General features: G+C 42.2%; 5 protein-coding genes across 7 annotated transcripts; 3 read left to right on the top strand and 2 right to left on the bottom strand.

Moving 5' to 3' along the window:
• Window positions 1-121: 121 nt before the first annotated feature.
• On the top strand, window positions 122-2,643 carry srprb (SRP receptor subunit beta). Its single transcript, XM_068711604.1, has 7 exons — window positions 122-332; window positions 700-794; window positions 905-982; window positions 1,069-1,151; window positions 1,255-1,391; window positions 1,501-1,555; window positions 1,802-2,643. Exons 1-7 carry the CDS (start codon window positions 164-166, stop codon window positions 2,010-2,012), a joined length of 828 nt encoding a protein of 275 aa, XP_068567705.1. The 5' UTR covers window positions 122-163; the 3' UTR covers window positions 2,013-2,643.
• Window positions 2,644-2,701: 58 nt separating this feature from the next.
• wdr53 (WD repeat domain 53) lies at window positions 2,702-5,202 on the bottom strand. Its single transcript, XM_068711596.1, has 3 exons — window positions 5,145-5,202; window positions 4,172-4,667; window positions 2,702-4,072 (listed from the first exon to the last, which is right to left on the bottom strand). The coding sequence occupies exons 2-3, from the start codon at window positions 4,658-4,660 to the stop codon at window positions 3,401-3,403; spliced, it is 1,161 nt and encodes a 386-aa protein (XP_068567697.1). The 5' UTR covers window positions 4,661-4,667; window positions 5,145-5,202; the 3' UTR covers window positions 2,702-3,400.
• Window positions 5,203-5,895: 693 nt separating this feature from the next.
• On the top strand, window positions 5,896-12,693 carry neu4 (sialidase 4). Of its 2 annotated transcripts, XM_068711556.1 has the most exons (5): window positions 5,896-6,048; window positions 7,213-7,301; window positions 7,610-7,862; window positions 10,042-10,297; window positions 11,283-12,693. In XM_068711556.1, exons 3-5 carry the CDS (start codon window positions 7,662-7,664, stop codon window positions 12,278-12,280), a joined length of 1,455 nt encoding a protein of 484 aa, XP_068567657.1. In that variant the 5' UTR covers window positions 5,896-6,048; window positions 7,213-7,301; window positions 7,610-7,661; the 3' UTR covers window positions 12,281-12,693. The 2 variants fall into 2 exon arrangements, with proteins under 2 accessions (XP_068567657.1, XP_068567666.1); XM_068711565.1 differs by lacking the exon at window positions 7,213-7,301.
• Window positions 12,694-13,395: 702 nt separating this feature from the next.
• gfm1 (G elongation factor, mitochondrial 1) lies at window positions 13,396-24,403 on the bottom strand. Its single transcript, XM_068711545.1, has 18 exons — window positions 24,243-24,403; window positions 23,959-24,111; window positions 23,729-23,861; window positions 22,722-22,926; window positions 22,003-22,119; window positions 21,587-21,737; window positions 20,818-20,972; window positions 20,651-20,735; window positions 20,412-20,549; window positions 20,002-20,103; window positions 19,856-19,912; window positions 19,624-19,761; window positions 19,174-19,256; window positions 15,350-15,512; window positions 15,081-15,225; window positions 14,838-14,998; window positions 14,679-14,732; window positions 13,396-14,374 (listed from the first exon to the last, which is right to left on the bottom strand). The coding sequence occupies exons 1-18, from the start codon at window positions 24,315-24,317 to the stop codon at window positions 14,243-14,245; spliced, it is 2,247 nt and encodes a 748-aa protein (XP_068567646.1). The 5' UTR covers window positions 24,318-24,403; the 3' UTR covers window positions 13,396-14,242.
• On the top strand, window positions 13,525-19,011 carry lxn (latexin). Of its 2 annotated transcripts, none has more exons than XM_068711583.1 (7): window positions 13,525-13,759; window positions 16,612-16,785; window positions 16,872-16,934; window positions 17,528-17,699; window positions 17,983-18,119; window positions 18,274-18,336; window positions 18,705-19,011. In XM_068711583.1, the coding sequence occupies exons 1-7, from the start codon at window positions 13,607-13,609 to the stop codon at window positions 18,819-18,821; spliced, it is 879 nt and encodes a 292-aa protein (XP_068567684.1). In that variant the 5' UTR covers window positions 13,525-13,606; the 3' UTR covers window positions 18,822-19,011. The 2 variants fall into 2 exon arrangements, with proteins under 2 accessions (XP_068567684.1, XP_068567674.1); XM_068711573.1 differs by lacking the exon at window positions 13,525-13,759 and adding an exon at window positions 16,204-16,311.
• Window positions 24,404-25,025: the final 622 nt, after the last annotated feature.

Genomic DNA, 25,025 nt, shown 5'->3' with positions numbered 1-25,025 from the left:
CCCACTGACTTGTCCCAGTGCTCATCCAGTTTTGAAACCACTGTGGGAATAAAGTGAACTTTAAGCAGGCGGTCTGCAGCGCCCCCTGCTGACACTCCAGCGTCTGTACAGGCCGCAGGAGGAAGGAGACGTGTCCCACTTTCAGATTAGCTTGAGCGGATAGATGGAGAGAGACAACACTGGTGGCAACATGGGGGGGAAAGAAGACGTGGAAATGTCAGAAAACCCATTAGAACCTTATATTGAATCTCTGCGACAACAGCTGGAAGAGCAAGACCCAGTTTTTCTTATCGGCGTCATCGTCGCTTTGGCCGTCGTTGTCATCACCTGTGGTAAGAAGTTACCGTTAGCATGCTAACATTAGCTTAGCAAGCTAGGCCCAGCGTTTAGTTTAGTTTAGCACAGTTAGCTAGAAAGTGTAGGGTTGCTGGAAAGCGGGTTTTGTCACTAGGACAATCTGCGTTAACATGTTATCTCCAATTATTTTCTTTTAATTAGGAAACATGTGCCCCAAAAGGCCAGTATCCGAATTAGCAAGCTAGGAAGCTGACTGCTAAGCTAAAGCAAACATCTGTCAGTTGTGCAGCTTATTAGTGTTTCCAGTCATTCAACTTCGTATAGTATCTTTGGCTCATCGGTAACAGTGGGTTTTAAATAAGCATAAGTTAGTAACCGGTCTTTCTGTTTTTATCTCTGCAGTCTTTCTGAAGTACTTTCTCTCCAGCAAAACTGTCCGAAGTTCTGTCCTGCTCGTCGGGCTGTGCGACGCTGGGAAAACCCTCCTCTTCAGCCGGGTGAGTTAACTAAAACGTGGTGGCCACCGCCACGTTGTCTATCACAGGGTGTTCAGCAGACTGATGCACGGTTAGTCTGCTCTCTAAAAGTGCGTTTCATGTTCTGGCAGCTGTTGTCAGGAAAGTTCAAGCGGACTCAGACCTCCATCACTGACAGCAGTGCTCCATACAAAGCTAAAAACGAAAGGGTGAGTTAAGAACAACTTCATCAGGCATCATACCTTCATGATGAGCATGGTTTACAGGTGTTCCCCCTTTTCTCTCCTGTATTCAGGGCAGCACCTGGACTCTGATTGACCTGCCTGGACATGACAGTCTTCGCTCTCAGTACCTGGAGAAGTTCAAATCTTCAGCCAGGTGAGAACAAAAACAGCCGGTCTGAGTAACATTACATCCTGTCTTATCGGTGAGGTCATTCCCATCATCGCTCTCCTATTCCTCCCACTCATCCCGTCTTTAGAGCGATTGTGTTTGTAGTGGACGGCGCTATTTTCCAGAAGGAGGTGAGGGACGTGGCCGAGTTCCTGTACATCTTATTGACGGACACTGTGATCTCCAGGAATGCCCCGGCTCTCCTGGTAGCATGCAACAAACAAGGTTCATCCATCCCTTTGCTTTGACCCCATTTATCAACACATAATCTCTTGTTCTTCATTTTCTACACTCTAAAGTTGCTTATTCCTTTACTGGTCTCTTTATTTTACAGATATCACCATGGCAAAATCAGCTAAACTGATACAGCAGCAGCTGGAAAAGGAAATGTAAGTACAGCAACTGAGGTGTTTTGGGGTGTTTGTTTTTACTGTATGATTCCCATTATATCTTTGTAATTTCCTTGTTTAATTGTCGATATATATTGATTGTTCTGTCACAAATGTAATGTTCCTCATATGTGTGCAATTTGATGCTTTGGTTGTCAGGTTTGGGCCATTGGGAGCAGTTGGGATTCATATTAGACCTGAGCTTTTGGTTTGGTGAATAACCTTTACGCCTCTTGTTTCTCGTAGGAACACCTTGCGAGTGACGCGCTCTGCTGCCCTGAGCTCTCAGGACGGCTCTGTGGGCGGCAGTGTGTATCTGGGGAAAAAAGGCAAAGACTTTGAGTTCAGCCAGCTGCCCCTGAAGGTGGAGTTCCTGGAGTGCAGCGCCCGCGGCAGCAAGGGTGAAGCGGGGGATGCAGACATTGAGAGCCTGGAGAAGAGTCTGGCTAAACTGTAAAGTCAGCAACTCAACATCCTCAGTGCAGAATTTGACTCAGGCACAGACCTCAGTAATCACAGGAGGGAGGACATCTCAGTGGAGGATTTATTTTGACCGGAGCTACCAGTCAAACATGGTCCTTTGGGCTGGCTGTCAATGTAAAACTTAATTACATCAAAAGATGGAAGAACTTTTGAGACCGATTCAATTAAAAAGGATTGAAGTAATGCTGAGAAATGATCATGTGCTTATTCAGTGTAATTGTTACTGTGAACATTCACTTAAGAGAGCTTTATTTAGAAAAATAATCTGGTTTAAAGAATTTCTGTAAAGTAAATATTTGCTGTTGCTGCGATTCAAAGAAATGAATATAGGCTGTCAAAGAATTTCACCTTTTTTGTTTAAAACTTGAGCTGCCTTGTGGAAACAGATGGGCGGGAATTGGATTTAAAAATGTACTTGGACAGTAAGACTTGTGCCTTTATTTCTAGGATTCTTATAGAAGTGTTTTGCTTGTTTGCAATAGAATGGTTTACTTGTTTGAAAGTGTTGCGTGAATACAGTGCATTTGCAATGAATGTATGAATTTATTGAGATTTTGTGTTGTGTAAAAAAACTTGACAATAAAGTTTTTGCTGCTTGATTGTGATTCAAATGAGTCCACACAGCATATTTTCTTAAATGTTAGAAGATCCTGTAAGGATTAATAAGCAGCAAATGGGATTTAATCAACACAGGAAAACAAATCTTAATTGTACATTACATCATTATAGCTTGTTGTCAGATCACAAGGTGCTACTTTGGACTCATTTTAAAAATGTCTCTTCCAAAAGTGTGAAATGTCACATCCTGGAAACAGCTTTCAGTTGACTTTCTGCTTTGTCCTAGTAGTCTGGCACCTGGTTTGGATTGAGATGTGTTTTACTCTGCACGAGCACCGCAAACTCAGTTAAACATGCAGATTGCTTTTGTCTATGATGTGGTAATTTTTACAGTCCACAAAAATGCATATATTGCAAAATATATTTCAAAGGATAACTTTTTATAGGACCACACACAAAAAACCCAAATGAGCAATATCAGTAAATCTGTCATTAAACAAGACCCAGAAAACAATTACACTTTCAGTTTGTTGAATATGTTGTAAAAACTAATACAAAACAGATGTTTGTCTGCTTCTGTGAAGATCTTCATCCACTGTTCAGTGCTTTCTGGACCACTTTTTTAAGTAAGAATTAAAGGAGATTAAGATCCTAATGTCAAAATCACCATGTAGACCAGAAGAAAAAATTATGCTGCAACTTCTAACAGTATCAAACACAGGAGTGTAGACTCAATGTAAACTAAAGAAAACAGTCAAAACATTGTACTGCAACCATGAGAACCAAAGATGACAGAACCTGAATCTATAGTGGAGACAGAGGGTAAACCGTCAGACAGGAGCTCTGATCTGCAACCACCACACTGGCTTCTCCTTTCAGCACAGCAGGGCACAACCAGTTCACCTTGTCCCCATGACTGATGCTCAGTTTGGGCCCCGACTTCTCCTCCGTAACCTCCTCTGCACTTGCTGCCACTTCCTCTTCCTCTTCCACTTCCTCTTTCTCCGTTTCAACCTTCGTTGCTTTATCCTGGCATTGCTCTTTCCTCTTTGCCTTGCTCTTACACTTCCTGCGTGGGGCCGCCGTCACTCTAGTTATGGCCTTTGCCTCCGGAGTCACCACTGGGTGCTTACTGAGGTCCCACAGGGCGACCTGGCCGTCATTCCCCCCAGTGACGAGCCAGTGAGGGTGGGAAAGGAAACTAACAAAGTGGGCTTGTGAGGCCCCCTGACTATGGGCCTTGACGGCTCCCTGCTGGTCCAGTTTAGAGCCGCTGCCGATCCGCATCAGATGCACCCGCCCGTCCTCTGCTGCACAACCCAAAATGTTCCCACAACTCGCCACAGACACGCAGTGGACCAGCGGTGGGTTGAAGAGCTGACCGGGACGCTGCTGATGGTTGTCTTCTTCCTCGGCCACATCCTGGAGGTCGAGGGTCCAAAGAGGCCGCGTCTTCTGCAGACCCCACAGCATCACCTAAAGTGATACGAAAAAATGTGAAAGAAATCTGCTGTAGGAAAGAAATTAAAAGTAGTCTTGGTACATGATGCCAGTACAAATGGTCCTCTCACTTACCTGCATGTCTAGTCCAGCAGACACCAGGTTATTTGGTCTGTGAGGTCGAAAAGCCACCGAGGAGCAGATGTTTGTGTGTCTCCGAAGAGTCCTGCATACTTTCCCCCCAGGAAGCTCCAGTACCCGAACTGCCCCGGAGTCATCAGCCACTGCCAGGACTGAACCCATGTCGTTGAGAGCCAAAGCATTAATCTCCTCCTCCCCTGCACCCTGAAACTCCTCCACTGGGCCCTTCAGGTTCCGGGGGTCCAGTACGCTCACTGCGTCTCCGTGTGACACATACATCTGGCCCGGAGCCGCTGGTGAGAACACAACACTGGTGCTGTCCTCTTCACCAGGGAGAGTGAGACGGCCTATGATGGTCCCCTCATGGCTCCACACCGTGACCTCTCCACTCTCAGAGCCTGAAGCGAGGATCCCCTCGGGGCCTGAAGACACCCCGACACACAGGATGGACGTGGAGTGGCCCTCAGACCACCGCCTGGCCATGCTGACCCTACCAAGTGTAAGTTAACAAGGAGATATACATTAGTTTGTACTGTTGCTTTCACACCGCTGATGGCAACGTTGTAAACCATTTTTTTTACTAAAGGGGGGGGGGGGGGGCGGAGACTCAGCAGCAGTATTGAACTGTATCTCAAAAATAGTGCCAACAAAAACAGATTTAGAGCCGGGATGATTACTTAATCAATAACTCAATCGACAGAAAATCGCTTTATTTTTTTCAGGATATCGTTACCAACATTCACTGGTGCCAGCTTCTTAAATGATAACATTATCCTTTTGTCTTTAAATGTCAAGCTAATATGTTCAGTCCCGACTCTCTAGCTTTACTAAACCGTTAGCATACAAGCTAACACGTGACTCCCTGTTCAGAAGACGGGTAATACACATGTGACGCTGTTAATCTGCTCATTGTAAATCAGTTACAATAGTCATCATTTATAACGTGAAGACCGCAGCATTACGCTACCTTAGCAAGTGCCGTCAAAACTTCTGCTGTTTGCCATGTGGAGTCGGGTCGCTCACTGATGACGTCACATATCCCTTTCCGGGGTTTGTTATGCCCTGTATTCAGCGTGCCAGGTGGATTTCTTTGGCAGCCTTAAAATTATATCCTTTTGGCCAGGAATGTCAGACCTTTAACACCAACCCTTGCCCAAACACTAATCTACTTTCCTACAACTCTGATTCAAAACATTTGATCAGTGGGGGTTGATGCTGGTGGGGGGAGAAGAAATGCATGAGCTTATACTTCTAAACAGTAAAGTAGGCTACACATATCTTGCACATTTTACTGAAAATGAAAAGCATTCAGGACACAGAGGGGACAGATCAACAAATCATTGTTCATTTCCACAATGGCTGCTCTCGCTGATTCATCCAAAGCTGCATGTAGATCTGATGAGTGTGGTCCATTTCTGGGTCAGTGAACAGCTTTCCATACTGCTGCACTGAATGGGGAACAGAGAGAAGAGGCCATGGCTTTCAAACCCCCACAAACTAACACACACACACACACACACACACACACACACACACATACACACACACACACACACACACACACACACACACACACACACACACACCTGACATTCAAATGCTGACACATCCTGCATTACCCTCAGAGAAGCAGCAGTTTTCACAGTGCACTTTGAATGTCAGTACTCTGTAGTTATTTGCAGTTTTCTGCTAATGATGCATGTGCATTAGGTGCTACTTCCACTTTCTGTGTATAATGCAATTTCACAGGAAGGATTTACTTAGCAGCTGGATATGTGTTATATGTTATAGTGAAGTTGCTGAAGATAGGCAGTGTGAATTTGTCAGCAGGTTTAGTTGTACAACGATAAAGTGATAAAGACTGAAGTAAGGTAAGTGACCTATTTTAGAGTTAGATTCATATGTAGGACATTGTGCTTGTGTTAAAATGTATTAAATAGTCTTGCATGTGTAAAGCAGTACTGAAAAGGAAATCATACTAAATGTGATGTTGCACCAGTACTAACACTGCTGTTATGATTGAGACAGTGAAGAGAATTCACACAGAGAACAACGGACAAAGACTCAAATGGCTTCCTAGTTTATTTTATTTAAAACATTTTTTTTTACCAAATCCTGATGCAGCATCTCTTAAAGTTAAAGTAGACATAAAAATAATCCCTGTGCAATACCAAAACATCTACTGTGCTTACAAATGCCAAATACTACAGTTTAATATACAAATTGCGCAATAACATGTACATATAATCCATTATTATCAAATGTATAGCAACTTATATTTACTGTATATAAATGTATATACATGCATGTGTAACGGACGTGAATAGGGCATGGAAGGAGACGGCCCAAAAGATAGTTTTTCAGCATTTATTTGCTCCCAGCAGAAGACAACATAACACACATAAATTGTCTTCTGGTCTCTTTCTCTCTCTGCACCTCTGCTCCCTCAGCAATGTAAAACACCATTGTGAGGAGAAGACGGAGCTACTGAAGCTTAGGAGGTGCAGAAGAGATGAGATGTCATTTCCAAAGGAAACATTAATAAAAATAACGCTAAATAAAAATAATTAATTAAGAAAAAAATCACACATACTCAACAGGATCGTTAAATGATAAAGAAAATTAAAATATTACAAATAGGAAATAAGAAATTATAAAGTTAATTTTTAACTCCGTTACACATACTGTACTGTAATGGTAAATTTCTACTTAGTATATATTTCTACTTAGTATATTGTGTAAATGCCTAAGTGCTTGTACCTTTGCGCTGAACTCAGTAGACCTTCATCCTTTGTGTTAGCGTGCATGCTGAAATGTATCTTGCTGTTTGTTTAATGGAAATTTTATATACTTATGAGTATTTTGATTTTAGTCAATCCTATGCTTGCATCATGAGACTTGTGATCCATGCAGCAGCTGACTGCCTGCACACATATCCTATTGTTCTCTGTGTTGGATAACAAGTACCTATTGTATATTCACATGTCCTATGCCTTAAGGATAAAACGTATATATCTGTGTGTCTGTTGTTACAGATAAAGCACCTCTCATACTTTAACTACCATGGCTGCACGGCCTGAAACCGGATGTTCCAGTACACAGGCCCCCACCCTTGATCCCTCTTGTATATAACTCTGTGTGATTTTACTTCTGTAGTGCACACTTCTACAGACTCTGAGTGACTCTGTACAACTGTGCCTCTTCTCTGGCCAGAGAATAAATACTTTAAAGACAATATCCTGTTTCACGATATTCTTCATTTCAGTTAAATAAGACTCAACAGCGGGTAAAATAATTTTCCACCACAGTACACAAACAACAATTTGACAATTTTTAACAATTTGATTGATACAATTTGATTGATACCTACATATCTACTTTTACACATTTCCGCTGCATAATAAACGTTTGTGTTTGTTTATCTTTGTTTAGCTCCTTCTCAGAAGATTTGGAGTTACCTTGAAATACACACACACCGGAGAGTATGAGGTCGCCCTATTTCCCAGCGAGGTCGGTGCTTTTTCACAAGGAGCCCAACGGAGTGACGTACAGAGTCCCAGCGCTGCTGTTCCTGTCTCGCTCCAGGTCCTTCCTGGCCTTCTGTGAGGAGAGACTCAGCCCATCCGACTCTCAGGCTCACCTGCTGGTCATGAGGAGAGGAACTTTCTACAGGAACTATGTGGAGGTCAGTGTTGAGTCACTGGCTCTGGACTTTGAAGTGTCCTGCTGATTTTAATGAAGCAAAAAGGAAAAGCACTTGTTTATTTGAGTCAAATTAGTTGTTCCTTCAAAATGCACAGCTCCAAATTCAAGTTACTGATTTGAAAGCAAGTATATACAGTGGGTAAAATAAGTATTGAACACATCACCATTTTTCTCAGTAAATATATTTCTAAAGTTGCTATTGACATGACATTTTTACCAGATGTCGGTAACAACCCAAGTAATCCATACATACAAAGAAAACCAAACAAAGTTCAGAAATTAAGTTATGTGTAATATAATCAAATGACACAGGGAAAAAGTATTGAACACATGAAGAAAGGGAGGTGCAAAAAGGCATGGAAAGCCAAGACATCAGCGGAAATCTATCAGTTCTTAGAAAGCAATCCTGCCCCTTGTCAGTGCAAATTAATATCAGCTGGTTCAGTCCCAACTGATGGCCTGTAAAAAGGTCTCTCATTACCAAGGTGTCACACAAGAAACATCTCATGATGGGTAAAAGCAAAGAGCTCTCTCAAGACCGGCGCAACCTTATTGTTGCAAAACATAGTGATGACATTGGTTACAGAAGGATTTCTAAACTTCTGAATGTTCCAGTGAGCGCTGTTGGGGCCATAATCCGGAAGTGGAAAGAATGTAATTTCACCATAAACCGGCCACGACCTGGTACTCCTCGCAATATTTCTGACAGAGGAGTGAAAAGAATTATCAGAAGAGTTGTCCAAGAGCCAAGGACCACTTGTGGAGAGCTTCAGAAAGACCTGGAACTAGCAGGTACAATTGTTTCAAAGTAAACAATAAGTAATGTACTCAACCGCCGTGGCCTGTATGCACACTCATCACGCAAGACTCCATTGCTGAAGAAAAAGCATGTTGAAGCTCATTTAAAGTTTGCTGCACAACATTTAGACAAGCCTGTGAAGTAGTGGGAGAATATAGTCTGGTCAGATGAGACCAAAATTTAACTCTTTGGATGCCATAATACACACCATGTTTGGAGGTCAAATGGCACTGCACATCACCCCAAAAACACCATACCAACAGTGAAGTTTGGCGGTGGGAACATCATGGTGTGGGGCTGTTTTTCAGCATACGGCACTGGCAAATTTCATGTAATTGAAGGATGAATGGAAACATGTACCGGGACATTCTTGATAAAAATCTGCTGCCATCTACCAGGATGATGAAGATGAAACGAGGGTGGACATTTCAGCAAGACAGTGATCCCAAACACACAGCCAAGGAAACTCTCAATTGGTTTCAGAGAAAGAAAATAAAGCTGCTAGAATGGCCCAACCAATCACCTGACTTGAATCCAATAGAAAATCTATGGAAAGAACTAAAGATCAGAGTTCATAGAAGAGGCCCACGGAACCTTCAAGATTTGAAGACTGTTTGTGTGGAAGTATGGGCCAAAATCACACCTCAGCAATGCATGTGACTAGTTTCTCCATACAGGAGGCGTCTTGAAGCTGTCATTTCCAACAAAGGCTTTTGTACGAAGCATTAAATACATTTCAGTAAGCATGTTCAATACTTTTCCCCTGTCATTCCATTTTATTACACATAACTTAATTTCTGAATTTTGTTTGGTTTTCTTTGTATGCATGGATTAGTTGGGTTGCTACCGACATCTGGTGAACATTTCATGTCAATAGCACCTTTAGAAACATATTTACTGAGAAAAATGGTGACGTGTTCAATACTTATTTTACCCGCTGTAAATACACAATCAGGTTAGAAAAGTCTCAGATAATGAGGAAGTTCATTACAGTATATGGCAACTACACTAAATTCTCTATATTTTCTGAAAAAACAGCATCATTAATCATACAGATACAATAAGACATAAAAGTAAACAATGAAGTCACTCCTTGGTGCTTGAGATTGATCAAGTAAAGACACATTGAATAAAAACCATAATAACAACAATGATGGTGATAAAATAACATTTTTATGTGAGTTTGAAAATGATGAGCTTGGTGACAAAATGTGACCTGACACTTTAATTTGAATGCTATCTTTCCTTTTGTGTTCGTCTATAGCATTCTGCTACTCCTGTTTAGATATAATGTAGTGTGATCATATCTTTTAGACTCGTCATTTCTAATCTCCTCTCCTTCTTCCTTTCCTTGCTGCAGTGGGAGGACATGCGTGTCCTGGGCACTGCCTTCCTGCCAGGCCACCGGTCCATGAACCCGTGCCCGGTGTACGATGAATTCACAAACACTCTCTTCTTGTTCTTCATCGCTGTCCTCGGCCACACCTCGGAGTCCTATCAGCTGGCAACGGGGAAGAACCTGACCCGTCTCTGCTACATCTGCAGCACTGATGACGGAGACACCTGGAGTCCTGTCACCGACCTAACCACGAGAGTCATAGGAGATACAATCAAAGGTCAGTGATACAAACAGGGAAAATCCACCTGAAACAGACTTCCTTAGTGTTATAATGATTAGTAAACACATAAAAAGCTTTCTATTTAAAAGGGAACTTATTTGGTTTTACAGGTCTTGGGGAGTAAACCCTTGAGGGGGTTGTGTGATATTTGTAGACTTCCTCGAGTGATGTCATTTGAGTCAGCATCAGAGTTCGAAAGAAGTGGGCTCACCAGACCTCTGTAGCCTGCTCCTCATCTCTGCTTGAGGCTAGCAGCTAGAGGCTACATTAGCTGCAACTATAACACACCTGCATTCCTGACTGAACTATAAATGGACACGTTGCATTGTGGGTGATGTGGGCACTAGGCTTTGATAATGAAGAAGATTGCATGGAATTAAAAAAAGATCACCTCTCTGGTTCTGATGCATCAATTATGATCCTTTTTTTCTCTTGTTTAATTTAGGTGAATACTATAAATCTGAAAATGCCCCCTTATCATCATGAATTGTCAGGTTAGAAAAACAAAGAACAAAATTCTGCTGCACAAAATTAAGATTATTTAATCTGTAGATTTGTATTTTGGACTTTTCTCAAATCTTTGCTTCTCACTCGTGAAATACTGAATCGTTTTTTATGTCTTCAGGCCTCTAAAATTATTTGAATGACACAATCTGAAAGGCAACCTGAGATGAGTGGTCACAAGTAGATGTGGCTTTGTACTGACGGGTCACACATCATACTACAATTCTGTCTCGCTGCTGTTGGATTAGAAATGAAGAGACTTTCAATTAGCAAATTAAAACCAAACGGAGCGATATTATACCATGAAATCTATTGTAAGAATCACATTACACATATTTGTTTGTACTTTAGGGTACATTTTCTATTTAATATATGAGACGATATAACTAAACCTGTTAAAGGATAGTTTTGTTTGAAGACTTGATCAAATGTGAACATATCCTTTACGTATAAGTCACTTCCTCCTCTGTCCCTGCAGAATGGGCTACCTTCGCCCTCGGCCCGGGTCACGGCATCCAGTTGAAGTCCGGCCGTCTGCTGGTTCCTGCCTACGCGTACCATATCGAGTGCAAAGAGTGCTTCGGACAGCTCTGCCAGACCACTCCCCACGCCTTCTGCTTTTACAGTGACACCCACGGGCGAACCTGGCGTTTCGGGGAGGCGGTGCCCGTGCCGGAGAGCGTGGAGTGTCAGATGGTGTCTGTGGACGAAGAGGACGGGACTAACGTGCTGTACTGTAATGCGCGCAGCCCTCTGGGGTACAGGGTGCAGGCCCTCAGTCTGGATGACGGAGCGGTGTTTCGGGAGGGGCAGTTGGTGCAGCGGCTGGTGGAGCCTGGAAATGGGTGTCATGGTAGCATTGTGGGATTCCCTGCCCCGTTACATTTATGTCACTCTCTTGATAATCACTTAGACCAACCTCAACATCACTCCAGACACTGGACATCCTGCATGACTGACTCAAATCACACCACCTCTGATCCCACCAGCTCCTTGACACCCAATCATCCGTATTTCCTCACCCCCACCTGGGTGGTATACTCCCACCCAACATGGACCACTGGACGCAGGGATCTGGGTGTGTACCTCAGCCTGTTTCCCCGTGATCCAGACAGTTGGCGTGGCCCCTGGGTGATCTACGAGGGCCCCAGCGCCTACTCTGACCTCGCCTATCTGGAGCTGCCCCCCTCTCTCGGTGCACCGCCCGCTGTGGCCTTCGCCTGCCTGTTCGAGTGCGGCACCAAAACAGCCTACGATGAGATCTGCTTCAGCATCTTCACCCTCTACGAGCTTATTGATAATCTGCCCCGGGAGGCACAGCTGGGACATAACAACCCTGAATGTAAAAGACAGCAGGATCAAGTCTCAAGGACAGATCGTACAAGTGGACATGACGGTCAAAGAACAGCAGCTTTCCATCAGGAGCCCCGTGTGAAGAAGAAGAGCAAGTTGGCTGAGATGTGCTCGGTGTCTTAAATGTAGTTTTTCACCTTTTTAATACAGTGTTGAAGTCCAGTAACTGTTTTCTATTCACACTCAGTAGGCACTTTATTATATGCACCTTTACAATCTAATAGAACTGAGTCGATGATAGTGAGATGATGATGAGAGTCGGAGATGCTTAATATAAGATGGAGCTGTTTTATTTAACTGCAATAGATTGTACAGGTTTATCTAGTAAAGTACGTGTGTCCAACCTTCATTACAGAATATTGTACACACTATTATTATTCTTATGAGTAATGTAGGTTCTGTAGTGTTCATTTGATTTCAGTTACATTAACTGCAACACAGTGCGACTCAGTCATGATGAAAAGCCTTTCCGTTCAGTATGTTTGTGTTTTGATGTTGATCATTTGTCAATTTTTTGTTTTGTAGAACACATTAAAAAGCGTCATTAAAATGTTCCTGATTGACTTCCTCCCTGTTGAAACTATTTTGCCGATTCAAAAACAGGCAGCAAAAGCAGTTGTCTAATTTATCTATATTAGGAAAAGCAAGAATCTATATATAGACTTCAATATATATAAGACTGTGGAATGGAGTATTCCACACAGTGAATCTCAAGGGGAAGATTGCTCCTCTTTTATCTTCATCAAAATGAATCAATCAAAAAAAAGTAATTCAAGATTTTCAACCAAAACACAAAACCTAATATTGAGATACAGCAGAGCAGAATAAGCCTTGGTTGCTTATTATCTCAGTCTGTGGTCCATGATCTGTGAACAATATAAGAACTACTTCAATATTGAGGAGGTGGTAATGTTTTCCTGTGATCAGCCCACTTTTCTGGATGTTTTCAGAATTTTCCTTTTCTAATCTTGAATCTTAAACTGTGTAGATTTTGCGTCTTAACTGCCCCAAATTGCCAGAACATGTTTAGTTTGGCTCAGTGACGTCCTGCTACATTATTTTTTGGCACACTGTGGACCAGGCGAGGCTGCAACCCATCAAGCTCACATAGTAATCACAACTACTCTAATTAGATAACTGTTCCTAAACTAATCAGGTCTTCTCATTAGGCGGTTGAAACATTTAGCGGCCGACAGCTTAAGTGAGTTGCATGACAGCGAACGAAGAACAGAACCAGATAGAGTGGAGCAGTTTGTTTAGATAAGAGGGGAACAAAATAAACAGATTGTGCCAGGAAGACAGAACGATCTGGACAGCCTCCACTTTCTGCTCCCACCTTCTCGGTTACATAACTCCACACTGATAGGAGGGTCATTTCCATTCCTGTGCTCTTTCACAGAAGTGTTTTTTCCCTTTTCTCTAGCATCTGTGTTTTTGCAGCCTCCTATAATGAGTCTGAGGATCATCGTTGTTCTGGCTGTGCTAACTGGGGTAGCTGGGAGCCCCGGTGTGACGATCAGGCCTGAAGCTGACTCTGCGAACATGACGGCTCATCCCAACAGCGTTCCAGAGGTGTTGGAGGCAACCGAGATCTTTGGACAGGTGACTTTGGGTCGTAATCGTCTTTTTTTCCTGGTGTTTTGTAGCTGATCAATTGCATTGTTGATGTGAAATATTCACAAACTACCACACAGAATGCTGCTGAACAAGAAGAATCGGGTGTTTGTTGCTGAGACATAAATTATCTGCACAGACCTACACTTTAAATCTTTGTTGCAGTCATTATTACATCATGACCATTCTGTACATAGTACAAAAGCCATTACAAGCTCAAGTCAAATCACTGAGCTTTCCTCTTTAACAAGATCAAATGCTGCTAAAATCAAAGTAATAAATAGGTTTTCCAGAGGGGTCAGACATTAGGGAGAAAAATTGCTCAAACTACAAAACATGTTTTTCATGGCTCCACAAAGGACACGCCTTATTGTCATGTCACGGATGATGATGATGGGCAGAAATGTGTGTGAAGATGAGGGACGGTGGTCAGAGTCCAGCAGTATACATTTTGGGTATATCTGACAGTGTTCAGCTCTTCCACTTGTTCTTCTTTGCGGGCAGCTGTCCTGTTGCCTCCAAGTATTTGTGGATGAGTTCCTCTTGCGAGGCTGGCAGGCAGGGCTGGTATCTGCTGAAATCCATGGTGTACTCCCCTTTTCCCTGAATAAACAATAGATAGAGGATGTTAGTCTTTAAAATTATAATGTCTTATGGCAAATTCCTGGATTTTCATTACTTTAATTTACAATCAATATCCCCTGTAACAGAAGCTAGAATTAATCATCCAAGGTAGATATGCAAATACAATATTTATCCATCACAAAGTACTAGGTCTCTATTAAGGAAATGAAATGTGATTGTTAACAGGGTTAGTGTAATTATACAGGAGTTTACCTAGCATTTCTTTTTATTAGACCACCTGATCTGGACAATAATGGACTAAACATATAGAGGTTGAACTTACTTCAGTACAAGAGCGTAGTTCTGTGGCGTAACCAAACATATCGTTTAGTGGAACCTGTTGGGAGAAACGAGCTAAAATTAGTGATGTGAAGGATGACGAGATAATTGCAGTAAGACTGCAGATACATGCGGTATGTGAATAATTAAACGCTGGACTCACATCAGCGTACAGAGTGAAGTATCCCTCAGCTCCGTCCTGTCCTGTGATGACACCATGCCGCCGGTTTACACCAGCAATGACCGTCCCCTGGAACTCCTGCGGTGCAACGATTTCCACAGACATGATTGGCTCCAGGATGATCGTGTTGGCTTTTTCCATCGCTAAGGGGAGCGTATGGAAAGCAGCGTTAACGTGTGCCGACAACAGAATGAAACAGGAGGTCAAATCTAACGCAACCCTCACCTTGTTTTAGAGCGCCCTCTCCTGCACGGATGAAGGAGATCTCGTTGGAGTCCACCATGTGATTCGCTCCATCTTCCAGGAGGAACCGGACTCCTGAGATCTTGTGCCCGCTCAGGGGCCCCTTCTCACAGGCCTCCCTGAAGCCCTGGGGCATGATGGGAATAAACAAGCATTGACAGACAAATCGAGTGCTTGTTTTAACTTAGTGTTCATGTAAATCCTATTATTTCTAAGCTCACTGTGACAACATTAAAGTTAGGAAGACTAACCTTTTCAACAGCTGGTACAAACTGCTTCGGGATGTTGGTTCCAACAGTCTGGTCTTCAAACTCCAGCTTGGTGTGATGCTCTGGCTCAAGAGGCTCAAGGACTCCGATAACTTTACCGTACTGCCCAGAGCCGCCGCTTTGCTTCTTGTGAGTGAAGTCAAACCTGCAGAAAAAATGGGACAAAATATCCAGCAGCGTGACACAGTGGAACCATCTGTCAACCAGAGTCCACTCTGTTTAAGCCTCTCTGTACATTTCTATTGGTAATGGATGAGGCTGTGTCGCTGTTGGCACTGAAGTGATATTATGAACATTTTTAAGTTCCCGCCAAACCAGATGCACAAATCACATTACAGTAAAAACATCATTGGTCAGTAACAAAAATACATAAATTAGAACGATAACTGCAAACAAAAACCTTTCGATAAAATCCAAATTTCTTCTTTTGCATAATTACAATTTTGATCAAAACAAACACCAAGTACGTACTGTATACACAAACAATTCTTAGATAAAAAAATGTAAGTAATACATGCATCTTGCTCACATAATGATTTGAATTAAATGTCTAATTCAGCGAATATGTCTAGCTAAACAAACTAAGTGGCTCGGAACATTCTGGCCAATCAGCAACAGGAGGCGTTCATGCTTGTGCACAGGACATGGGGAAGGCCACAGATGTGTAAGAGAAAGTGGGAGTGAGTGAGAGGGACAGTGCCGCTTGCTGCAGCATCAAATCTGACTGATCCACATTTGCTTACATTGCCTGTTATTTAAAGTCGATTCAATAGGAAGGAAACATCAGAAAAGAGCTCTGTCTCTTTAAAAAGGGGGCAGTCCTTCCTCACTTCTGGTGTAAGAGGAAGTGGGAAGTGATCTTTCCACTTGCATGAGGAGCTGCGGGCAGATAGGTTTCCACCTGCCAAAGTACCAGGCAGGGAGTTGCAGCATTTCAGTTACAGGCAAGACTCCTTTTATTTAATTAAGTTTTCAGCTCTTCACCTCTTACCCCTGTACTTTTTCTTAGACTTCTACTTCTTTGCTTTCCTTCTCCCCTCAATGGACATTCTCCTTGTGTCTGAATCTTTCCTACTGTGGACACAAACCGACCCGAGAGAGAAAGCTCCACCCTGCTGACACCTGAGGGTTAAAGTCCTTCAGGGGTTAGAGGTCCATCCTTGCTCATTATAGCAGCTTCACTTTGAAGTCTTTTCATGATTCCCTCTCTCACTCTACTTTCTTTTTCTCCGGAATGACTGCAGGAAGTACCAGTGGAAGAGGAGGCTGAAGAGGATGTGATGGCGACTGGAGAGCTGAACCCCAATCACTACCCAGCTCGGAGGGCAGCCAAAGTGGTCCAACACTACCTCAACACCCGCTACGGCTCGCCATTCAGGCTGTTTGGACTGCACAATGTCCACAGTGGAAACGCAGAGGTCAGCTGAACTGAAACGGTTGTAGTTTACTTTACAGTGACTTTCTAACGTCTATAAACTCTGGTTATTTGTGACTTCTCTTTTAGGATGTGGCAGACTCTGGAAGGAAGTATCAGCTGGAGATCTCAGTGCAGGAGATCATCAGCAATGTAAGATAGCATTATATAATCACACAGTGAGATTTACACATGGGTTAAATACAGGCATGAGTCCTTCAGTCTAGAGTGAAATTATTAACATATTGGGTAGTTTTTACAAATGTGCCTTCAGTATTAAATGTCAAGTAAATAAAAAGTACCCAAAATAGAGCAAACATGAAATAACTAACAAATTCTGTTCCTGAATCATTGAAGACCTTTGACCACCCTGCTCTGCCAGGTTTACTTAAATTTGGTTTGTCTGTGAAAAAAAATCAAAATTCATTTCTCAAACAGGGAAATACAATCTGTGTCTAACTCGCATTTACCGTCAACATTTCAAGATTTGATGGCATTGTATTCACAATGTGCTGATGGAAAGATATTTTAAGCAGTACTTAGTAAAGTAAATAATCTCTGGCTTTACGGTGGGCAGGTTTGACAAGATTTAACTAAACAGCAGATGAGAGGAGGCAGTGTGGTGCAACCTTGACTCACTTGCTTGGACTACGCCTTTGCTCGGTATACTCTCCTCCACTTTACCAACCCTGTTTTTTCTCTTTTTGCTTCTTTATAATCCACCGTCCCCTTTAAAAAAAACAAAGACTACAGAGAAATGCTCTGCAGAGGTTTTGTTTCCGAGAGAACAGCAGCGCTCGCCTCAGGTCCAGGCCTTGTGTGAGGAGCTCCTTAAAATCAACACTAAAGCTCAGGAGGAGGCCTTGTTCCTAAAGTACAAAATGAACCAGAGCCTGCTGTCGGCACAAAATCTACCTGGTATGTACAAGAAAAGAAACTCTGCGTACTATTCCCTCGGAATTGACACACAAACTCACATATTGCACAACATCTGCCGTTTCAAACTGCGGCATTTTGAGGATTTCAACATTTAGTATTCATGTTTTCTGCGTGTTCCTACGCTGACCTTGTAAACCCTGATGGAGTAATATCCTGTTCATTATGAGCTCACACAGTTTATGTTTACATGACAAGTCTGTATGTGGCGTAAACAAGCTCCACTCATACATACAAACCAACTTCCTGACGCTCTGACCAACAGACAGCTACGGTCACATTGAACCTGACAACAAGCCTCTCTGGCACCTCGGCATCGTGGCCTCCAGCTTCGTCATGCTGAATGAATCCACTGAAAACACTCTGTACAACATGGCTCAGGTAGCCAACATCACGCAGCTGGTATGTTTGTTTTATCGGTCGTTGGGTCTGATTATTAATCTTAGTTTGATGAGTAGAGAGATAATAAAAATATAAGAATCTGCCCAATTTATTAACTGTAATACAGTCACACGTTTTCTCTCATTTAGCTGTATTTGTCCTTTGTTTGCTGCAGGCGACTGAGAGTGAACAGCTGAAATTTGACTGTCACACACTGCTGCATGAGATGGTGTCCCAGGTAACCACTTATTATAAAAAAACGTTTTAATATACGTAAATGATAAAATCAACATTTATTTTCATCATCAACCCCCCCCTCCCCACATCTTTAGATGTATTTATTAATCTATAAAATAACTAAGGCTTACACAACTTAAAACTTCTTGTTCAGACTAATATGCAACATAAATAACTACAATTATTAATTGTTTATCAGAATAAGTTGATAAAGCAGCTAATAACTTCAGTACTTTAGTGGCATCTGACAGTAAACTGGCACTAGTTAGTTGAGAATAACATTTACTCTCATGCTAAAGATGCAGTTAGTGAGGTTTTAATAATTGATATATATATTTGTGTTGATCTGACAATCTGTTATTTGGGCAGGAAATCGTTCACTGGAAGCTGCTGTTCACCTGGTCTCCTCCAGAGGGAGTTAAAGTGCTGCAGATGGAACAGCTGCCACACTGCCATGATTGTGAAAAACCTCCAAACACAAACTAAACTTCTGACATCCATCACACTGCTATAACAACCAAAACAACATTGTGATGCTCCCATTCTGTATTCAAATATTGAACCATAAATACTGCATGTAAAAAGCCATCATATATAATGATGATATCTTTACATTGTGCTACGTTGGAGTACTTTTGGTATTGTATTTTAGTCAAAATAAACTGTTTATACAATAGTGTGTGAGTCAGACACACACACACACACACACACACACACACACACACACACACACACACACACACACACACACACACACACACACACACACACACACACACACACACACACACACACACACACACACACACACACACACACACACACACACACCACTTACTGTACGGGGCTGGTGATCGACTCTCTGAAAGCTACTTTGGGCTTTCCCATCACACAGGGACAGTTGTATTCCCTCTCCATCCTCTGAAACAACGAACCAAAACAAGAATAAACCAACAGAGACACAGCTCAAGGATAGAGATGATTTCCTAAAGTCTGTAGCTCTTACACCAAAAACACTGAAGCTCAGTAGCATTTAGTTTGTGGTGCAGCAATGTCTCTTATCATTTAGTCATCTACAGACATTTTTCATATCCATAGAGAGACAATGAAGAGCCATCTTTGCAAAATGTATCTATTAGTTACTTTTTAGTTATCCGACAATTCAAAATCTCCACAAATTGAAAAAAATATGATAAAAAGCACCACCAGTAAGTGACAAAATATGTCAGAAGGTGTCTAATTTACTGCAGGTCATCTTGTATCAAACATGCAGGACATTCTCTGGTACCTGTGAGTAGATTTCAAGATGCAGCTCTCCCATTCCCGAGATGATGGTTTCTTTGCTCTCGGTGTCAAAATGCACTCTAAAAGTTGGGTCTTCCCTGGTGAAACGGTTGATACCTTTGGAGAATTTATCCAGGTCATTCTGGTCAGAAGCAGGATGACAAGACAGCAGAGTTAATAGATGTGATTTAGACTGTGGAGACAGTATGTATGGGTAAATTAAAGTATTCATTTACCTTGTTGGCTGGCTTCATTGACATGGAAATGACAGGCTCTGGGACGTGAATTGACTCCTGTGGGACAGAATGATAACAAATGAGCACAATATTCTCCTCATTCCTTAAAGAAGGAAAAGAGGAATGCTTTCTAAGAAGTTACACACCATGGAGAGGTTAGCGCTGGTCCTGGATGTAAAAGTGTCTCCGCTGGCACAGTCAATCCCAAACAGAGCACAAATGTCTCCTGCATAAACCTCATCCACATCCTGAAAACAGCACAGATGGAAAGAAAATGATAGGAAACAAGAGGACAAGATGTTAATTTCCAGGACCGATTGAAAGGTCTTATTATATACTGACATATAGGACTGAACAGTAAACAGTTTCATGTCTTGTTTTGATGTGAGAAAGATGGAAATAGTCTGATGTCAGAGGGGATGTGGTTGTTATCTACACAATTGACTGGTGTCAAAAGAGGAACCTATCCATTTTGACCAGTCATGCTGTTTAAACAGCAAACCACAAATGGAAAACTGTGACCTCCGACATGCTGCTGACGTTGACTTGGTCTTACCTCCATCTGGTCAGCGTGGAGACGCACAAGCCTCTGAACTCTGACTTTCTTGCTCGTGCGTGTGTTGTAGATGTACTCTCCCTTCTTCAGACAGCCCTGGTACACTCGCACATACGTCAGCTGGCCAAACCTCCCCGCCTGATAGTGAGAAAACACCACAGGAAACAACACAGCATGACGGATTAAGACATTCCTCTTATGCACAATTGCAAAAATACAGATAAAGAGTGCTATTTTACCTCCAGTTTGAAGGCCAGACCAACATACGGGTTTGTAGAGTCTCTTGTTGCGTCCATCTGAATCTTTGATGTTTCGCTGACAGCTCTAATAAGTGAAAAACCCACTGACGTTAGTGCACAAACATCCTCAGGAAGGATACTATGAATAGAACCTGGTCTGTACTCACTCGTCATTGAGGGTAGCATAGTTTTTGACTTCAGTGGGGTTTGGCAAGTAATCCAGGACAGCGTCCAGTAGAGGCTGGACTCCCTTGTTCTTCAACGCTGTGCCCACCAACACCGGTGTGAAGAGACGCTGCACTGTCGCCCTGCGGATTGCAGCCTGAAAGAGTGTTTTTAATAATTACACACACACACACACACACACACACACACACACACACACACACACACACACACACACACACACACACACACACACACACACACACACACACACACACACACCAAAGATGCCTTATTTATATTCAAAGTCTTACATGGGAAAGGAAAAACCCTGCTGTTTATTCTGACATCATGTTGGCGTCATTCTTATGTAAACAAACACGCATGTAAAGACAACGGGCAATATCTAGGTCGGCAAAAATGGCCAACGTCATGTCGTATGATAAGTCGATAATGTAACTATTGGGACAGGGGTTAGCATGTTTGCATGCTGACATTAGTTTAGCTCACGCATGGCTGTAGAGTCTTTAGTCTCATCTACTTGTAATGTCAAGAAATGATTGTGAAAGTTATTTTAAAACTATGAGTCATAGTTTGACACAAAGTGAGCTACTACTGCTTTTACAGAGAGAGATAAATACGGTTCCGTTTTCATTAAAACAAAAACATTGGCCCTTTATCAGAAACATTGAAGGCCTTGTTATAATTTTCTGAAAACACTCAGATTTCACACATGTTCTCTCTCTCTCTCTCTCTTTTAAAGACACACACCTTCAGGTCGTCATTGGTTGGAATCTTTTCCTCTAAGAACATCTCTCCCAAGGCTTCATCAGCGTTAGCCACACACTCCACCAGCTCCTGCCTCCGGTCCGCAGCCTCAGCGCGGAAATCTGCCGGGATCTCATCGTAGCGGATATTTTGACTGCAGGGAGGAGTAAACTGTTTGAATCATATTGTTCAGGAACAGAATCTCAGAAATTGTGACACAGGGGTAGAAATGAACCTCTGTAACCTGACAGATGCTGATTTGAATGATTTTTTTATCCTTACTGCCTGTAGGTCTTATAATTCTACTGAAGCCAAGCTGGCGTCAATCAGTCTCATATGTGGTGATTCTTGCTGCTAAACTACTCTATAACAGAAACAGATCTGTTCATGTTCAAGCTACCACAACGGCAATCCCTCACCCAAAAGGTCCTTCGAAATACATGGTGCGCTCTTCGACCAGGTCGATGATGCCGCGTATGTTCCCCTCCAGGCCGATGGGGATGCTCACGAAGGCCGCGTTGTGATTCAGCTTGGTTCTGAGGAAGGCAAAGAAACGTTCTGAAGTTAGATGAGAAACACAGGAAGGAAAACCACAGCCGATGACAACATTGTTTGTGGAATGATGATTTCATGAGAGCTAAAAAGAGAGGCACGGAGCTTCAGCTGGTTACTGTGTGCAGCATAAAAATACAGCTTCAGCGAGTCTAACTTCTAATTTTCGTTGCATCCACGTCAATGTTTGGTTTATTTACTATTACCTGGATGGATGTAGAAGTTACATTTAAACTAACTATCACGCAAATAGAGCTGGGAGATTTATTGATTTCAATCTGTATTGTGCTCTGATCTGGGATTTCTATTGTTATATCATGATTGTCATGTTTTAGCTGGTTTTCCCGTTTTTTTTGTAACTTCATAACAACCTCTGACTGCCTGCTGAATTAATTAAATAGTAATGATAAAGCATCCATTGGTCTGGCATACATACGCACATAACTACTTATTAGAACATATTGTTTTAATACATAAATATCATCTATGTGAGGTATCAGGTAAATATATTGTGATGGTTCTATGTGTACCTGATCAGGAGCACTCTGGTATGTATGCGTGTATTTACTGCGAGTGTGTAACTTACCTCATCTGTTGCAGGGCTCGGCTGGGGTTGGCGCCCATGCGGTCCAGCTTGTTGATGAAGGTGAGGAAGGGGACGTTGTAGCGCTTCATCTGTCTGTTTACCGTCATGGTCTGACACTGGACCCCCCCCACCGCACACAGGACCAGCACGGCTCCGTCCAGCACCCGCAGTGCTCGCTCCACTTCGATGGTAAAGTCCACGTGACCTGGAGCGACAATGTGGACAGTGATGGTTAGAGAAGGAAAAAAAAGACTTATGACATGGAAAAGACTTGTGAGTTATAGTCCTGGAGCTGGTAAAGATTCATCATTTTGGACACTTCAGCAGGGCTGACCCTCGCTGACACTGTGGCTAGAGGCTGCAGTCCAGATTAAATAATGACATAAACCACCATTTAAATCCATTATTGCATTTGAGTAATGTTTTTTGTCTTTCAAATTTCCTGAACAAAAAAAACACCAGTCAGACACAACATGATTCAACTTTTCTTTCTTGCATCCGACATGAAATGTTACATGATTTGCATCTCTAAAGCACAATATCACCTGAGATGGTGTGGGCCTTAAAAGGACACATGATTGTCAAAGTCTGAGAAATGAACCCCATTGATCATCAATGTTGTCTTGCCTTAGGATTTAAGAATAGACATTTGTAACAGAGAGCCTGCATTACAAACTGGGGGTTTGGTTGAAGGATATTTAGCAGGCAGATAGGGTTAATAAAAAGACACGATCAAGTTGCATCATGGGTAATGTCTGTTCCAGTGCTTTTTGACCCATACATGATCGAAGGTATCTCAGCCTCTGTGGCTCCGATTTTGACCACACATTTTTTTTAACTGTTCCCAAACTTTAATGAAGACCAAAACTCAACCATTGGATTAGCCTGTTAAGAAAAGTCCTCTAATATTACCTATTTGTATATGTAACCAAATGACAACAAACAGGAGGTCATAATCAGCAAACTCTTGTCCTCAGGAGAACCAAATCACATACAACTTTTAATACCTGGTGTGTCAATGATGTTTATGTTGTGATTCTTCCACACGGTGTATGTAGCAGCGGACTGGATGGTGATGCCTCTCTGTCTCTCCAGCTCCATAGAGTCCATAGTGGCTCCTACACCGTCCTTTCCCTTCACCTACACACCGCAGAGGGGGAAAACAGTCCATGAATGATAAACTGTGCACCTGTAAACCTCTCCTGACAGCAAGCATGGCCCGTCCCGGGGCGCTCACCTCGTGAATATGTGCTATTTTGCCGGTGTAATAGAGGACACGCTCGGTCAGGGTGGTCTTTCCTGAGTCGATGTGAGCTGAGATACCGATGTTGCGGATCCTCTCGTTGGGAAAGAAACCAGAGGAGCATGTTCGACAGCTGTTGATGAGCACCTGTAGAGACGAAACAGCAGGAAGATCAATAATCAACCGCCGACTGTCTGTTTACCGATTGTGAAATGCAATAGAGTATGGGGAGTCTTGATGTCAAATCAGTTCAACAGCAGACAGTTACCCAATGTTACCTTTTTAAGAGTGACGCTTCCTGGCGCCAAAAGATGGGATTTTGCCAAACACAACCCCGCTTTTAATACTCTCATGCTGACGACAACTTGGTCGAGCAAAGTGTGGTCGTATTCCTCCTTCTTTATACAACCCCCGACTCAGACAACCCGGTGAATGTCACGCCGGGGCCCTGATAGTGAAATGCTACTTCCGCATCTACGGAGGCTCCGATGGGCCAAAAGTGCAAACATTTGCGTTCATAAGAAGCAAAGTAGCAATCAAGGAAAAGACATTATGTTTGTGTGTGTGAATGATGTAGATGTTATTTGTTCAGTTTGAGGATAAAAGTCACATCAAACTCAAAACAGATTGACACCAACAACATGTTATAATCTTCTTATATTCAGTCAGTATTAAATAAATAAAGACGACGTTATGAAATAAACAATTCAATTTGGGGAGTTTTGGGATTATACAATAATAATAATAATAATAATAATAATAATAATAATAATAATAATTAATTGCAATTGGATTAAGTTAGAATGATTTCTTAAGTTATTTCACAATTTAATTGACCATATGCATCTATGGGACTGTCAACATTTGTGTGATAACGATTAATTAGCCTGCGTGTTTTATAATTTCCAACATTTATTTAAATTGTATTTATTATTAACAACAAAGAATAAATCAGTGTTATTTAATTCAACCAGTGATATAGCAATAGTACGTTATTTAGAATTAAAATAAATGTTGCTCATTTGAATTTTTGGAAGCAGAAAAAAAATCCCAAGGTGTAA

The sequence above is a fragment of the Cebidichthys violaceus genome, unplaced genomic scaffold (genome assembly GCF_023349555.1).
Source record: "Cebidichthys violaceus isolate CVI_PGR_0920_01 unplaced genomic scaffold, fCebVio1.0.p SCAF_1, whole genome shotgun sequence".
NCBI classification, from domain to species: Eukaryota; Metazoa; Chordata; class Actinopteri; order Perciformes; family Stichaeidae; genus Cebidichthys; species Cebidichthys violaceus.
Note: the sequence above shows the minus strand (reverse complement) of the source record. Positions and strands in the feature narration are given on the sequence as shown.